The following is a 14184-nucleotide window of genomic DNA, read 5'->3' on the forward strand; positions in this document are numbered from 1 at the left end:
TTTTCTTTACACCCTATACTTAACCAACCAAGCATAGCCTAGCACTTACTACACTATGCTGTGATGATGTGCGGTTGTCAGTCTCCATATATAAAGTGGAAGTTGTACTAGATGATCTCCAAGTCCCTTATAGAATTAAAATTTTGTTTTTCCTGAGTTCCTGCCCTTCCCTTTATTATCTTCATAAAGAAAAGCAAATTAGCCACTAGGGGGCATCAATAAACAAGCTTTTCCAAAGGCACACACCATCAAATGATAGCTTCAGTGGTTTCTGAGCTTGACCATGCGTAAGAATCATCTGGCAAACATTTTTCTTTAAATACAGTGACTGGCCTCACATGTCTGGGACTTTGGCCTTTATGTACATTTTGAAACTTTCATATCACGATTCATGCACTGCTAGATTTGGATACCTTTGTTTGGATTAGAGCTGTAGTTCTCAAACTGTTTGGTCTCAGGTCCGCTTTGCGTGCTTAAAAATTGTTGAGGACCCCGAAGAGCTTTTATCTTTACAGCTTGTACCCCTTGACATTTATTACATGATAAATTACTTGTTTGGGCTTCCCTAGTTGCTCAATGATAAAGAATCCACCTGCCAATGCAGGAGACATGGGTTCAATCCCTAGGTCAAGAAGATCCCTTGGAGAAGGAAATGGCAACCCACTCCAGTATTCTTTCCTCAGAAATCCCATAGACAGAGAGAAACCTTGCGGGCCGTAGTCCATGGGGTCTCAGAGAGTCAGACACAACTTAGCAACTAAACGATAACAACAGAATTATTTGTTAATTCATTTGAAAAATAACCCATTATGTTTTTATGAAAAAAATAACTATTTTTTAAGTTAGTAAGAAATGCATCGTTTTACATTTTTGCAAATATTTTAATGTTTGATTTAATAGAAAACAGCTGGATTCTAATATCAGCATTCAGACTGTTGCAATATGTTGTTTTGTGTGAAGTATATGAAGAAAATCTGACCTCACTAGATACATAATTGGAAAAAGAAGTATTTTTCTAGCCTTTTAAAATAGTTGGGGATATTCTTTGATATTACACCATAACTCAATAAATGGTACTTTAATAATGTTTAGTTGTAATATGGAATCTCACACTATATCTATGAATTTTTGTATTGTTATATTAGAATGTGTTGTTTTATCCTGCACTTTGAGTAGATTTTGTAATAGGAATTTATGACATGAATTTATAACATGGTGTATTGGCCTTTTGGAAAGTATTGACTCACTGAATTAATCAGTTTTTCCAAATATTGACACATTACATTACACAATATTAAAATATTATGTTTGTTAGTATCACCGCTGCTCTCATCAGCAAAGTCCTCAAGTATTAAGAATGGTTAGCTTCTGGTGATGGATACACATTTGCCAACATTTTATATATATATGTATATATGTGTGTGTGTGTATATATATATAAAAGCTCAAGTTTTATCACTGGTGGTAAATACTGTTGGTTGTTTTTCTCGATATGACAGGGTCACTTTATTCATTTTTGAGAAAATATCTGCCAGATACTCATATTGAATAATCACAGTTTGCCAGTCATTAGTTGAAGAAAAATGGTGTTTCATGAAAAAAAAGCAACTAGTTCAGTTAGCAGGTCAGACCCTTAATGCTTTACTTCAGAACAGCCTCAGGCTTCGGCCGGCAGAAATGCTTTGTGTGTTCTTCCCATTTTGTGACACATTAATATTAAAAAGATGTATTCCCAAGGGTTGATGTAATAAAATTAATAATTTTTTCTTCCTCATAAAAGACATTCTTAAATGAAACTGTCTTTTTTTCCCTGAGTTTTTTGACAGTTAAGAACACGATGACTACTAGTATGATCTGGTGCTTCCACCTGGAATCATGCTAACACAGCAGTTTCTTTTGTACCATCAGTGCATATGTCAACACAGTAAAAAAAAAAAAAAATGATGTTTTGGTTTTATTATGAAGACAGTTTGACCTTGCAGAGCCCCTGAAAATGTCTTCAGACTGTGGACCACACTTTGAGAACCACTGGTCTGGGTCTTCTAGCAGTACTTTATGGTTAAAAGGAGTTGTGGTAATTAACCTGATGTGGTTTTCTGAAATGTAGTATATAGCATTAGAATCACCAAGGGTACTTTCTAAAAATTCATAGGCCCCACACCAAACTTTTTGAATCAGAACCTCTGTGGGGAGGGCTCAGGGTCCATCCTTCTAAGGTTTCTTAAACGATTTCTTAGACTATTTTGTGCCTGATCTGGTCTGGTCCTTTTAACTTATAGAAGGGTAAATTGACCACCAAGAATGACTTGACCATAGTTACAACTAATTGAGGATGAGCTACAGAAGCTCATCTCCCTTCTCTACTACCATCTCCAGCCACCTACAAAGACCAGATTCAGAGAAGCTGGGGAAAGGACCAGGCATGTTCTGTATGCATGTGCAGAGAATTACATTGTCATCACCTTTCTCAAACCAATTACCCTAGTCTCTCTTCCTGTCTCCCTGTCTCTCTCTCTCTCACACACACACACCTTTTTCATTTCTCTGTGGGTAATACAGATAAACTGCCATTTGTTCATGTCTGGACTGGATACTTGCCTGTCTTGTGTCTTTTTAGTGAGGAGATGTGTTTCACTTAATAATGACTTGTTCAAGCCAGTATTATTAAAATAAATCTGTATTCACTGAGCCCGTGGTTTCTGGAAAGGGATCCTCAGCAAAGGGGTAGGTTAGAAAGGACTGTGAACGCAGCATCTAAAGCATTGCCCTTGGTAGAAAGTGATGATCTTGAGATTGAAATTAGTCTCAGAGTTGACAGTTTCTGTTCAGTTCAGGAAACATTGGATATTTACTCTATTCAAGATAATATTCTAGAACTGAAATAGACAGGTAAAGAAGGTAGTCCCTTTAGAAATTCATGAGTGAGCCACACTACCTTAACACGTCAGGGTGTGTTATGTGTGATGCTCTGGTTGTTGTGGACAACTAGTTAACACACAATAACCTACAGGCTTGGTGATGAGTACCACTTCTGGTTCTTAAAGCCTGGACCAAGAAACAAAGGGCAGTCTTCAGTTAGGAATATCTTTTTGAAAGCCTTCAGTTCTTGCTTCAGTAACAAAACTAATGGTCATATGGGTAGGTTATAGGATTAGTTCATTCCTTTTGTAGCATTGGCTTTTCTCTGTGTAATAATTCACTGTAACATCTAAAATAATTAGATAAGTTGTCTAATTCTTGATTATTATTTCCAGGACTTCCAGCCAATTGTGACACTAATCTGGGTGTATCATAAGATAGGAGTTGGCTTCCTTACAAAAATTAGCAAGCAATCTAGATATTCTTTTACAAAGATCCAGCTTTTAAAACTCTTAACTTGTTTTTCAAGTACTTTTTTCTTTTTTCCTTGGTTGGCTTAAGATCCAGTTGCCTATAACTCTTATGTCATTTCTCACAGTAAAAACTTTATCTCATTCATTATTAAATATTTATTGAACCCTTACTGTTGTGCCAAGCTAGAAACACAACAAAGTGACATGCAAGGCAAATCTAGCCCCAGGCCTCAATGAGCTTAAGGTCTTGCAGAGAAAAGAAATGTTAAACTAATTGCTGTATAAAGATGTATTTAAATTGTAGGATGCAATAAGAGTATATATAACAAGGGTTTTAACTAAGTCCGGTGTGGGACAGCTGCATGAGTCACGGCCGACTCTTTGCGACTCCATGGACTGTAGCCTGCCAGGCTCCCCTGTCCATGGAATTCTCCAGACAAGACTACTGGAGTGGGCAGCTGTTATTCAGGGGATCTTCCCAACCCAGGGACCGAACCAAGGTCTCCCACATTGCAGATGGATTCTTTACTGTCTGAGCCACCAGGGAAACCCAAGAATACTGGAATGGGCAGCCTGTTCCCTTCTGCATGGGACCTTCCCGACCCAGGAGTCAAACCGGGGCCTCCTGCATTGCAGGAGGATTCTTCATCAGCTGAGCTACCAGGAAGGCCCATTAGTATATGAAAATGTATTTAAATTACAGGATGCATTACAAGTATATATAACAAGAGGTTTAACTAAGTCCAATGTGGGACAGCTGCATGAGGTCAGGAAAAACTTTTGTTAATTTCAAAGTGAAAATTTTCCCTGGACTGTTGGTTGTATACCAATAAGTAGGTTAGTTAGTGGACTTTTAAGAGTAAGTTATCTTGAATTTTCTCCATTATTCAACACCTGGTTGTGCAGTTGGATGGTAATTTATTAACTAGGAAAAACGGCCTTGTGTTTGCTTTGTGAGGACAACATCCAACCTTAACTGACTGCAGTCTATTGAGAAACCATCTACTCAGTATATCTGCCTGGAGAGCACAGTAGTGGGTACTTTTGCTGCCATTGTGATGTATTTTGTGTGACTGTTAACCAGTGATTATATTTTGCCTATCAAAGTAATAAGCTTTTGAGGTTGGGGTGTTTTTTCTTGTTTGATTTTTAGCTTTTGTTTTGATTGTTGGATTAGGATGAAAGGTTCCATGTTTTCATTGAAGTAAAATGGAAACTAGCAAAAAGTGAGGTGCAGTTTTCAAGAAATACAACGAAAAGTTTAAAATATTCTTTGAATGTGGGGGTGGTAAGCAGGGATAATCAAAGCAAATTTACACAATCTATAGAATGGAGGGGACAGTTAGAATAAAGAAGAAACCAGATGAAGATGGCAGTTGTGAGTTGTCGCATTGGAATTCATCTCTGGGTTCTTAGAAACTATAACAGTTGCCAGTGTCTCAGCAGTGATTCTGAACCTTTTTTAAATCATAAAGCCTTTAAAAATCTGATATGAGTTGTAACCTTCTTCCATGATCATGTTCATAAGGATTTGCCTATCCTAGGATCTCAAGTTGTTAATTGCAGATGAAGTTGAAAACATTTTTGAGTTTACACTATTTCACTTCGTATTATGGGCTAAAGTTAATTTTAGATGGGTTAAAGACTTACATTTTTAAAAAATTAAAATTCATGGAAAGAGTCATAGGTTAGTATTCCTCATACCAATAAGAAAAAACAGGTTTCTTAAAATATAAAAAGCACTGACTACAAAAGAAAAATTAATCTTGACTATATTAAAGATAAGAACTACAGAAAGTGGGGCCATTAAGCTTAAAGAAAGTGAAAGGCAAATTGCAGAATATGAGTATTCAGAATATACACAACTGGCAAATGATTAGATAAAAAATATATGAAGAACTCCTACAAATAAGTGAGAAAAGAACAAACAACCCAATAGATAATGGACAAACAGTATGAACAGGCTTCTCACAGAAAAAGCCAGGAAATATGAACAGGATCTCAGCATCATTAGCAACCAGGAAAATGAAATAAGATTTCAAACCCAGCTGATTGACAATTAAAATATTTGCTCAGGTCAAATGTTGAAGAGGACATGGATTCTTAGAACCTCCTGTTCCATTGCTTGCAGAAATATAAACCGGTACAAAACTGGGGAAAACGGTTTGGACCTTGAAATGTTCCACTTCCATTCCTAGGAGTGTCCCCAAGAGAAATCAACACGCATACACCAGGAGATATGTAAAATAAGTTGGTTGCAGCACGTTCACAGTGGCAGAAGCCTGGGGGTAGCCTGAGTGCCTGTCAGTAGGAGAGTGGATGAAAACTGCAGTTTTCATGTAGTGTAAGTGCATTATGGGTAATAGTCAAAGAGAATGAACAACACTGATACCCAGCAATAGAGGTGAATTTTAGCAATATAATAAGTCCAAAAACCAGACCCCAAAAATTTTGTGATAAGCTTTTGTCTTTTTTGAGTAGTTAAAAACAGCCAAAAAGCTTTTTAGGAATATGTGTAGATGAATTAAGATGATATAAAAAGGAAGACTAGATGATGAGGAACCTGAGATTCCAGATGACAAGTGAGGAGAGGCAGTGGCTTGAATTGGAGGGAGGTGACCGTGGTGATTAGATGGAGGTTTGGGATCTTGGCGATCCGATGGAAGTTTGTGATGGTGCGTGCTTTTGTTTTGGGTAGATTTTGGAGTGCTTATTACATCATTAAAAGTAACTAACTAGATAACTACTTTTTAAAAGACAACCATGCCTGTACCAGTGATGAGAGTGTTTTGAAGCAAGGTGATTAGTTCTATTCTGTGCATCTGAGTTCCAGTTTAATTTTTTTTTTTTCTTTAGAGTTCACTATGAATACATAGTGACTGAGTGTCAGGAACTACCCTAGAGACTTGCTAGAAATATAGAGACAGTGAAGACATAGCCCCTGTCTTGAGGTCTAGCAGAATGGACACAGATACTGCAGTGAGTGGGGAAAGAAGCCTTGTGCTGATCTTTGTGATACGAAGCGGTAAGCAGTTCTACCACAGTTCTGGAACTTGCTTCCACCTGCTCCTCACTCTGCCCCGGACCCCTGCTCCTGCAGTCCCCCTCTTAGAGACATACTTGATTGATAGAGCATTTAGACGTCTGCTAGATTGCTTGTCTCATACTGTATTATTATAGTGTTAGTTGTCTTTGTAATATGTCTGTCTCATATGTTTAGCCTTAAACTCTGAATCCAAGGGCCTTTTGTTACTCTTCTCAGGGCTCCAAAATACCCTGAGTAATACTTATGTTTATTATTCCATTGAACAAAGATTTGAGTCCCTGCTATGATGCAGGCATTGCATTTTTGCAATAAGTCTTTGAAAAATGAGGTATTGAATACACAGAGTATAGAAATGAACAGATATTTACAGAATTCCTGTTACATGTTTGTGTAATGACCTGTGGTGCTCATAAGACACTTAAGATATACTAGTCTCTCTTTAGTCTTGATATGGAGATGGTTTAATCATAAAACAATTAGAAAGCAGTACAGTTGGGGGATTAGTGTAAATAACCTGGGAAATAGCTCTGTCTGAAAATATGGAATTGTATGTATGAATAGGGAGAACTAAAATAAACATAGATCCTTTCTTGACTTGCACATTATATCTTAAACTAACATTAAAAGCTGTTGACTTTAAATTAAGTTAGCACAGGTGGATATGTTTCTAAATTTAAAAAGGCAGACTATAGAACTGTGCAATACTAAGTGGTTGGTTTTTTTTTTTTTTCTTCCAGCTTTTAAAAAATGTTTGGCCATGCTGCGTGGCTTGTGGAATCTACATTCCCAGACCAGGAATCTAGCACAGAGTCCTAAACACTGGACTGCCAGGGAATTCCCAATACTAAGTTTATTTTTCACAAGCAACAATTTCCATGAAACTACCGGGCATATTGCTTGTTGATTACAATCCCTGTGTAATAGACTTCCTTTTAAATATCCTTAGTTGTGTGGTTTTATAGCTGAAGGGTGTTCTGCAGAAACACTGTTTTGCAGATCAGGAAACTGAGGTCCATAGAGCTGAGGTGTCTTTACTAAGGTTGCACAGAAAGTGGTGAGATGAGAACCCAAATATCTGCTCTCTTGGTTTAGTTTTCTTGTTGTTGTTGTTTTTAATGTTGTAGGATGTTGCTAAATGAGACCTAAAAGCTTCAGAGCCTAAAAGCTCTTTGAGATTTTTAATGTTTTTTCTGATTTTAACATTCTCTTAGCCAAAGCCAAAATGCAATCTCTATGATCTGGTATATGGAGTATCAGTAGAGCTAGTGTAATTAGTCATTAAATTAGCCTGGACTTCCCAGAAAAAATTTACGTAGTTTCTTTGTGATCTGGCAAAACATGTACAACACTTAGCTGTTTTTCTTCTGAAAAGTAAATTCCTTGAGTGTCTGACCATGTCTATTCACTAGAGTATTCTCAATACCTCTCGTGAAATAAGCAGTCAGTAAGTCTTCGTTGAACATTTCTTGTGGAAAACTGCTATTGCTTTAAGCTTTGTTTGAATTTTTTTTTCAAGTAGAGGAAAATAATAATATTTTTTTAATAGTAGTATTTTAAAAACAATGTTAGTTTGAGTACTTGGTATCTTAGCCAATTATATGAATAGTCTTCATTTGCTCAAAAAAATTTTTTTTAAGTCGTCTGGTGTGAACATCTTCCTTTCTCACTAACTCATTTGTTTTGTTTTTTAATAACAGAGATTCAGCATAGTGAACAGCCTCTTTAACTCCTTCCTCATTATAATAAAACATTCTTTAAGCTAAAAATAGGTCTCATTTATAGGTTTACAACTGTTTATTATAATTATCATATCCTTTATTTCTCTAGTTATAATCGCTGGTTGTGTCAAGCAAGATCTGAGGATCTATCTGATATTGCTTCTCTAAAAGCCTTATACCAAACAGGTGAGCTTAAGGACATAGTAACTTATTCTTTTACTGATTAAAAGACATTATTTGGCATGCTCTTATGGACTTCATTCTTCTCTGATTTTGCCCATTTTGTCTATATATAGATTTTTTTTTTGGTACAATAAAGATAGATTTTACTCATCACCAATATGTTAAAAATATCATAATCAACCTATAAGATTTTCAGCTAGTTATTCTATATTGGCGAACTTCATTTCTTCTCCTTTTTCTTCCTTTTTTGTGTCTTATAAATTTTTTTTCTAGTTTTAAAGTACCATAATCTCTTTATACAGAATTCAAACCTTACATAAATATATAACAGAGACCGTGAAAGTTATCAGATTCCCCCTTTATATTTCTTTTCCAGACAGTGCTTGTTAATTTTCAGATGTGAGTTCCATTTAGTTTTTCTTAGATCACTAATGTTATTAAAAGTTGTAGTTAACTTAAATAGAAAGCTATTTATAAAATGATCTTTACCCTGTGACCTTACCTTTGGTTTCCCCAGATTTAAAACCTGTAACAGGGCTTACCTTAAAAGCAAGGGCAGTCATCAAAACTTCATGAAGCTGAAAAAAATTAAAAAGTGGTTTTCCACATAGTGAAAGAAATCCAAAGACGAAATTTGAAAAGCTTATGTTCCCAGTTTTTACTCTTTTACATTTGTGTAGAATAGTTTTATAAGGTCAGAGCCCAGGACAAATAATACCCTTGGAATGAAGTTTCTGGGTGTTGATTACATTTCCTATTTGTAGGTGTGGATAACTGTGGTCGCACGGTGATGGTGGTAGTCGGAAGAAACATTCCTGTAACGTTGATAGATATGGACAAGGTAAGCCGTAAAAAGGCCTTGTTTTATAAATAACATTGATTTAAAAAAAATAAGTAGGGCATGAATTTGGAATCAGGGCTTAGAGTATGAGATGAGACAGAGTTGCGTGTCTGTGACTGAGTAGCAGCCCTGGTTCTACAAGTTGGCACATAGCATTTCAGTCAGTCAGGGGTCTGGACTTGTGTTCTAGGAGAAGCAGAATACCGAAATGCCACAATGTGATCTCTTAAAAACTCAGCTACTGTGTTTCAGACATGACGTAAATGGTAAGATTTTGGTTGGACTCATTCTGTATTATCTGCCTTTCTTGAAAAAAGAAACATAAACTTTTGAGAATCTATTTGAAGAGAAGAAACCAGAGATGTAGTTAACCCAAGATATCATCATTTCGTAATCCCTTCTTTTGAAGATAAAGGACAGAAACTGATGATTCATAGCAGAAGAAATCATATTACTAGTAAATAAGAAAATGTTCAACCTGATTAATAGTGAAAAAAAAATGAATTAAAATGAGGTATCTTTTTTCACCTTCAAAATTAGCCATTACTTTTATTTTTAATTTTTTAGCCATTACTTTTAAATAATAATCATTGTCATCAAAGATTAATTAAAACTATCAAAGTGACCTAGTAATTTCATTTCTGAGAATTTGTACTAACTACTAAGGAAGTAATCCTAGGAATGAAAATAGCTATAGGCCAAGAAACTGCCCAAATTGTGGAATACTTGGGCAAGGGACAGTCAAATCCAAAGGATAAATACATAGATCATCCTAGAACATCAGTTGTAATAGAAACTGACTGCAAAGGAAGAGACTCCCTTTAATAAATAATTTTTAACCATAGTAAAAAAAAAAAAAGTACTTAAAAATGTAAAAGCTGCATACAGTTTTAAGATAAAACACCATTGTGCAAAAGCAGATGATTACACCTGGTCCCTGGTGTTTAGATGAAAGAAAAAATTGTGAAAGCCTTGGATCTGGCATGTTACTTACAGGCTCATTTGTGACACAAAATAACAAATTCTGTTAAGTTAATTATTTTGCATCCATAAATGGAATGCTCTGTGACCCTGAAAAAATTATGGTTATAGAGTTATGTACTATAGAGAAATGTTTATGATATAGTATCAATAGAAGAAAAAGTGTTACACAGTGTGTATACATTGACCTTTTTTTGGGCGAGGGGAGCAGGACAGAAGTTTAAATATAAAGGTAAAAACTGGAAGTCAGTATCTTAAAATAGATTTCATAGTTTTAGGGAGAATTTGTTTGGGCAAGGGGAGCAGGACAGAAGTTTAAATATAAAGGTAAAAGCTGGAAGTCAGTATCTTAAAATGGATTTCATAGTTTTAGGGAGAATTTGTTTTCTATATTTTTCTGTCATGTGGCTATACTTCTTTATAAATGAAAAAATTTAAGTCAAAGATGGAAAATTTTAAGCTGAAAATGGATATCTTAATTGCCCTGGGCAGGAGGTGGTAAGTGGCCAGGAAAAGGACCAGAAGCAGTCTAGTAAGAGCAGAAATAATAAACACACACATACACACACACACCCCTTAAACACTCAACTATTTATAATAATCAGTATGACGTTTATTCACAGCGTTAATAATGTGATTCATACCAATAAAAGTGTGAACCCCTTTGATTCTGATGTGTATCTGCATGGTGTTCTGAATGTTTGTGATATATCATTTCATTTATATCTTGAGGTCCAAACCAGCCAACGACTGGAAATAAAATGTGTTTCCTTAGTGCTCTCCTCTGTCTGCTCTGGTAGCAGTTGAACCCATGCTAACTAATCCTTAGTAGTCCATTCATGTGAATGCCAAGGACTGCCCTGAGGCAAAAATGGGGAAGTAGCCTGCTTGATAGTAATCCTTCCGTTGCTGCCTCTTAGCGTCCTGTGTGTCATTGGTTACAGCTACCCCGGTGGGTCATGCTGGCCCTGCCCACGTTGTATCTCTGCTTTGTACTTAATGTTTCTCTTAAATTTCATCCTCCTTGTAATGGCATACTTTTCTAACTGATCCAGCTCTCATTAAGTTTGAGTCAGAGCAGAAGTGCTGCCCAGCCCACTGCCTTCTGCTCACTGAACCTGTTCTCATTTTCCTCATTCAGTTCAGTGTTAAAGATACTGAGCAGATTAGCCCTCAAAGTGAACCATGTGAGACATGAGTCCGTATCCCAGTGGAGACTGCAAAGACTTGTCACTGAATTCAGGTAGAACCTTCAAGAATGATTAAACGTCTAGAAATTCTCTAATAGTTTGAAATCATTATCCCAGAGAGAAAAGACCTGGTAGTTGACTGAAGAGCTCTTTTGTATATACACAGAGCTCATTTGAGAGGATCGAGATATTCTCTTCCATCACTTAGGACAGAAAGGGAACGTACCATAGCCTTATGGGAACTATATGGGAAGATCTTTTTGAAGAGATACTTGTTCTTGATGTCTGCAGTGTCTGGAGCATAGATTAGATTAAGCTCCTGGGTTTTTTCTCTCTCTTGGCTTCAGGTGGCACATTGGTAAAAGAATCCATCTGCCAGTGGAGGAGATACAAGAGATGTAGGTTCGATCCCTGGGTCAGGAAGATCCCCTGGAGTAAGAAATGGCAACCCACTTCAATATTCTTGCCTAGAAAATCCCATGGACAGAGGAGCCTGGCAGGCTATAGTCCATGGGGTCGCAGAGAATTAGACCCAACTGAGCACACATGCATTGTGAAATAGACTACTATACAAAATGATCATTGCTTTTATTCCTTTTTCTTCTAGGCTCTCTTATATTTTATCCATGTAATGGACCACATTGCTGTGAAGGAATATGTATTAGTGTATTTTCACACACTGACCAGCGAATACAATCACCTGGACTCAGACTTCCTGAAGAAACTCTATGATGTGGTTGATGTCAAGTTAGTTACTTTCTCAAATTTTGAAGGGGGACAATAGCTTTTTCCTTTCCTAGTATTGAGCAGTAGCAAACATTGTGGTGTATTCTGTGAAGGGATAGTTCATATAACAGATTTTTATAATATATAGATTGGATATTTTAATAATGGGAGGCTCCCCTTAATTCCAGTTTATTTTGTATCAGAGTAAATTCATATGTAAACTTTTTCCTGCTTCTAAATTCCTGGAGAAAGAGTTAATTGTTCTTAATGTTGATTGGTTTTAGGCATGGCTTATACTGACCCTTTTTTTGGTTTGTTTTGAATCAGGTACAAGAGGAATTTGAAGGCTGTTTATTTTGTTCATCCAACATTTCGTTCAAAGGTAGGTATTCTTCTTTCTGCTAAATCTCGAAGTTAAGTGCACTACATACCTGCGGATTAAGATATATTTTGTCATCTTAATTCTTGCTGTTACCGTTGTGACTGCTAATTTCCTTGTTTACCCTTCATTTTTAAGTGATCTCGAGTTGTGGTCCTAATGCTTTGGTCCCGTGTAACTCGGATATCTTTGTCAGTGACCTTTACAAGCCATTAGCCCCTGTCCTTGCTTGCCTCTCTGTGCTCTTTGTTTGGGCTTACCTGATGGCTCAGATGATAAAGAATCCGCCTACAATGCAGGAGACCTGGGTTCGATCCCTGGGTTCGAAAGATCCCCTGAAGGATGGCATGACAACCTACTTGAGTATTTTTGCCTGGAGAATCCCCATGGACAGAGAAACGTGGTGGGCTACAGTCCATGGGGTTGCAAAGAGGTCGGACATGACTGAGCGGCTAAGCACAGCTCTTAGTTAATCTGGGCTTTTTCCTGCCCCTGTTCCTGGCTAATTCCTATTTTATCCTTCAGATCTCAGCTCAACAATTACTTCATGTAAAAAAATGAAAAAAGAAACCTCTCTGACCAATCCTGCCACTAGTAGGTACTCCTACAAGTCATCAGATATAGCAGTCGTGGATTTGAATATAAATTTTGAGAGTCATCATCAAGTAAATAGAGTTTTAACTCTTTAAAAGTGTTAATGAATAAAATCACAGACTTAGACCAAAGACAACAGCTGAAGACAGAGCACTGGGGTCAGGGAAGGAGACCAAGAAGTAATCAAAAAAGCAACAGGATAACCAAGGTTGACTAATGCTGTGGAAGCCAGTGGATGGGCAAAGCATCAGAGATGGTAGAAATAGTTATTATTTTAAAGTGCTGTAGAGAAATTAAGTAAGGTAAATAGTGAAAAGTCCTCATTATATTTCATGACTGAGTGAAGACTTTGGTGAGAATGTTTTCCACTTTAGGAAATTTGTCACTGTGTACAAAATTGTTGTTTCTCTTTGAAATACCATCTTTAAATTTTGCATGAAGTGTTTTAAATAATTCTTTTTAAAGTTGCAAATTTCCTTTTGGTTCCTCAGTGTTAGAACAGCACAGTATTAAGTGCTACGCTTATGGGAGCACTGCTTGGTCAGGCTTTATTTAAAAACGTAAAATTTGTGAGGAGTCAGTTAAATCACTTATAATTGTCCTTCCTGCTCTTCTTTCAATTGACTTCTGACTACATAGTCTTACCAGATAGTATTCTATTAACTTGGGAAAAGTTAATTAATTAAAAGTTAATTTCATTATGTTCAGCAGGTGACTTATTTTTTTTTTCTATAGCACGGAAGTAATGCTTGACTATTTCCCAAAATTTCATCATCCATTTTCTTTTTTATTCATCCAGTAGCTACTGAAATTTTTTCTTAAATGGAGATACACAGAAGGATTAGCTTGATTTTTAGTATGCCTTTGCAAGAATGCCTGCTATTTCCCACTTGTACTCAGAATTGTACTAGAGGTTCTAGCCAGTGCAATATGGCAAGAAAAAGGACAAAAAGCATCTCAATTTAGAAAGGAGTAAATAAAACTGTCTTGATTGACAGATGACATGATTATCTATGTAGAAAACCGTGTAGTATCCTCAGAAAAGCTATTAATACTAGAGTTAATGAGTAACTTTTTAGCAAATTTTCAGGGTTTAAGATCAATATTCAGAAATCTATTATCCATATTAGAAACAATTTGAAATTTAAAAAGCATTATAATTTACACCAACATCAAAAATATTAAGTACTAAAT

The 14184-nt window shown here is 36.3% G+C and overlaps 1 protein-coding gene across 2 annotated transcripts in view; it reads left to right on the forward strand.

Moving 5' to 3' along the window:
- GDAP2 (ganglioside induced differentiation associated protein 2) overlaps positions 1-14184 on the forward strand; it is a 58319-nt gene that overhangs the window by 31873 nt on the left and 12262 nt on the right. For both annotated transcript variants that reach the window (XM_043875737.1, XM_043875738.1), the window contains exons 9-12: positions 8206-8282; positions 9044-9120; positions 11899-12038; positions 12345-12399. In XM_043875737.1, coding sequence (XP_043731672.1) covers positions 8206-8282; positions 9044-9120; positions 11899-12038; positions 12345-12399 — 349 coding nt within the window. The remainder of the gene's footprint in view (positions 1-8205; positions 8283-9043; positions 9121-11898; positions 12039-12344; positions 12400-14184) is intronic.

Source organism: Cervus elaphus, chromosome 20 (genome assembly GCF_910594005.1).
Source record: "Cervus elaphus chromosome 20, mCerEla1.1, whole genome shotgun sequence".
Classification (NCBI taxonomy): domain Eukaryota; kingdom Metazoa; phylum Chordata; class Mammalia; order Artiodactyla; family Cervidae; genus Cervus; species Cervus elaphus.